The sequence below is a fragment of the Lucilia cuprina genome, chromosome 2 (assembly GCF_022045245.1).
Source record: "Lucilia cuprina isolate Lc7/37 chromosome 2, ASM2204524v1, whole genome shotgun sequence".
NCBI classification, from domain to species: domain Eukaryota; kingdom Metazoa; phylum Arthropoda; class Insecta; order Diptera; family Calliphoridae; genus Lucilia; species Lucilia cuprina.
Window position 1 is genome coordinate 62,294,227 of NC_060950.1, and position 2,573 is coordinate 62,296,799.

The 2,573-nt window shown below is 40.8% G+C and overlaps 1 protein-coding gene across 1 annotated transcript in view; it reads right to left on the minus strand.

Annotated features, from left to right (window-relative positions):
• Nucleotides 1-2,573, minus strand: part of LOC111688688 (collagen alpha-1(V) chain-like) — a 3,434-nt gene that overhangs the window by 144 nt on the left and 717 nt on the right. Inside the window, exons 2-6 of the mRNA XM_046955808.1 lie at nucleotides 752-2,295; nucleotides 609-692; nucleotides 441-551; nucleotides 114-374; nucleotides 7-55 (exon numbers count right to left, since the gene is read on the minus strand). Coding sequence (XP_046811764.1) covers nucleotides 7-55; nucleotides 114-374; nucleotides 441-551; nucleotides 609-692; nucleotides 752-2,295 — 2,049 coding nt within the window. The remainder of the gene's footprint in view (nucleotides 1-6; nucleotides 56-113; nucleotides 375-440; nucleotides 552-608; nucleotides 693-751; nucleotides 2,296-2,573) is intronic.

Sequence of the window (2,573 nt, forward strand, 5' to 3'; positions counted from 1 at the left end):
CGGGGCTACCGATAGGTCCAGGGAAACCACGTGGACCAGGAAAGCCACGGGGTCCCTAAAATAAAACTAAGTTAAACAATTTTCCAAAATACTTTTATCATAACCAAACTTACTAATTCACCTGGTAAACCTGGAAGGCCTGGTGGACCGTCTTCTCCCGGATGACCTTCTACACCTTGTTGACCTTTTTCACCTCTTTGACCAGGACTTCCACGATGTCCCTTCTCTCCAGGTATGCCCATTGGACCAACAGGACCCATTTCTCCCTTAGGGCCTTGAGGACCCTGAGCACCACGTTCTCCATCTCTTCCAGAACGGCCACGTCTACCTTCACGTCCTTGTGGACCGGTGGGACCACGAAGACCTCGTAATCCCTGCAGCAGATAAATATTCTAAATGTTAAATAAATATTTGATGGAAATCTATAGCATATAACTTACTGGCTCACCAGCATCTCCGGGTTCGCCTTTAGGACCTTGAGGACCAGTGAGACCGGGTGGACCAGGCGGTCCTGTAAGACCTGTTGGGCCTTCAGGACCACGTAAAGCCATCTATAAAGAAATATCATTAGTATACAAATTCTACACCTTCTATGTCCAAAAACCCACCATATGTTGAGAAATCATTTGTCTTAAGGCCTCAACTTGGGAATCGGGACCTTTCTCATTACCACCACTACCGCCAGGTACGGTCTTAAAACAAAAATTTTAATAAATTTTAATTGTTATTATAAAGTCTAATAAAAACTTACTGGCACTACAAAAACATGGCCAGCGGGACCTTGAATACCATCCGCTCCAGGTAATCCATCACGACCAGGTTCTCCTTTAGGACCACGATCTCCTGGTGGACCTGGCAATCCGGTATAACCTCTAGGACCTGGATAGCAAGGTGGACCACTAGAACCAATGGGTCTATCGTAAGTTGTACCATTAGTTGTAGTTGTTATTGTTCTATTGTTTTCTTCATTACCCAAATCGATGGGATTACTAAAATCTATTTCGGCAGAAAGTTCTTCTCTTGATGATTTTTTCGATTTTTTTCGATCTTTTTTAGTTTTTCTCGTTTTTGTAGTTTTATCGTTATTAGGTAATTGCTCGCCTCCCAACTCATCCGATCCGGTGGAAGTTGGATCCAATGTTTGTGTGCCCTCCTGACCTGTTAAAGGAAATTCACTGGAATTTGTTAAACCTTCATAGTCTCCCTCAATGGCGTAATCTACATCTGAAATTTCAGCTTCTTTTTTCGTTTCATTAGAGTGGTAAGTGGTTCCAAAACCATTTGAAGCACCTCCTGATAAACCAAAATCGGTTCTAGGCCTTACAGCTGCGCCGTTTGAAGCGCCCGCAGCACTGAGAGAAAATTCATTATTTTTTAAACCATCACCTACAATGCCTACATCCAAAGAGGGATTTTGTCCAGCGGCCGATAAAGAACCATCATTTGAAACTTCACCTGCTGCCGTATACTCGAAATTACCACTCCTGCCATTACCAGTTATTCGAGAACGTAAAGCATCCGCACTTAATGAGCCAGAACTTGAACTACTCGAATAACTACTTCTTGATCTAGATGAGCCCGATACATTTCCTCTACTACCGCTCTGAGCATGTGAGAAACTTCTAGTAGTTTTCTGACTATCCTCTCCATAAAATGATTCATCTATACAGGGCGTCACATATTTGGTACAAACTTCATAACCTGCCTCCGGAGTATTCCATATAGACATCATTTGCACGTCACCCATAAAGAAACCATCATCATTACTCATTTGTACACCAGTCAAAATCAAACCATTCGTAGCTATTGAACTGCCCAAAGTACGTTCCAATCTTCTAGTTACTTGTTTCGTACAATCCAAATTCAACGTAGCCGAACTACCCTTTACACTCAGACCAATACGATGCCATTTATCATCATTAATGCCAATACCGAAGTTAATATCATTATGTTGATTAAAACCCGCATCGATTTGTTCATAACTAAATTTAATCTGTGGTCCGATACTGAGCGATAGTACTTCTTCACTTTCATCCGAATATATAGTGAAAATTGGTGCAGCGGTCGGACTTGTGCGACTGCTACGTACAGCCAATACTATGGAGAAATCGGTGGGAAAACCATGGGGAAATATTTCTGAGGTTTGTACCGTTAAAATGGCATCTTTATCTATGTTGTAGGCTGGTGATTTATGTATTTGATAAGGATTTCTTTCCACACCACACATACCGGGAACTGCCGCTATACCGGGTGGTAAATCCGGAAAACCAAATTCTTTAATAAGATCAATGTGATCTACAAGAAAAAAAAGAATAAAAGCAAATTAGATATAAAAGTAACTTAAATGGAGAATTTTAATAAAGAAATCCCGACATGTTTATGAAAAGTAGTTAGTCTATAGTAAAATATATAGTATAGTCAATAGTATAGTCTAGACGTCTACACTGACCTAGTCCAGTGTATGACCTAGTCTATAGTCTAGTCTTTGCTCTAGTCTATAGTCTAGTATATATTCTAGTCTATAGTCTAGCCTACAGTCTAGTCTATAGTCTATTCTACAGTCTAGTCTACAG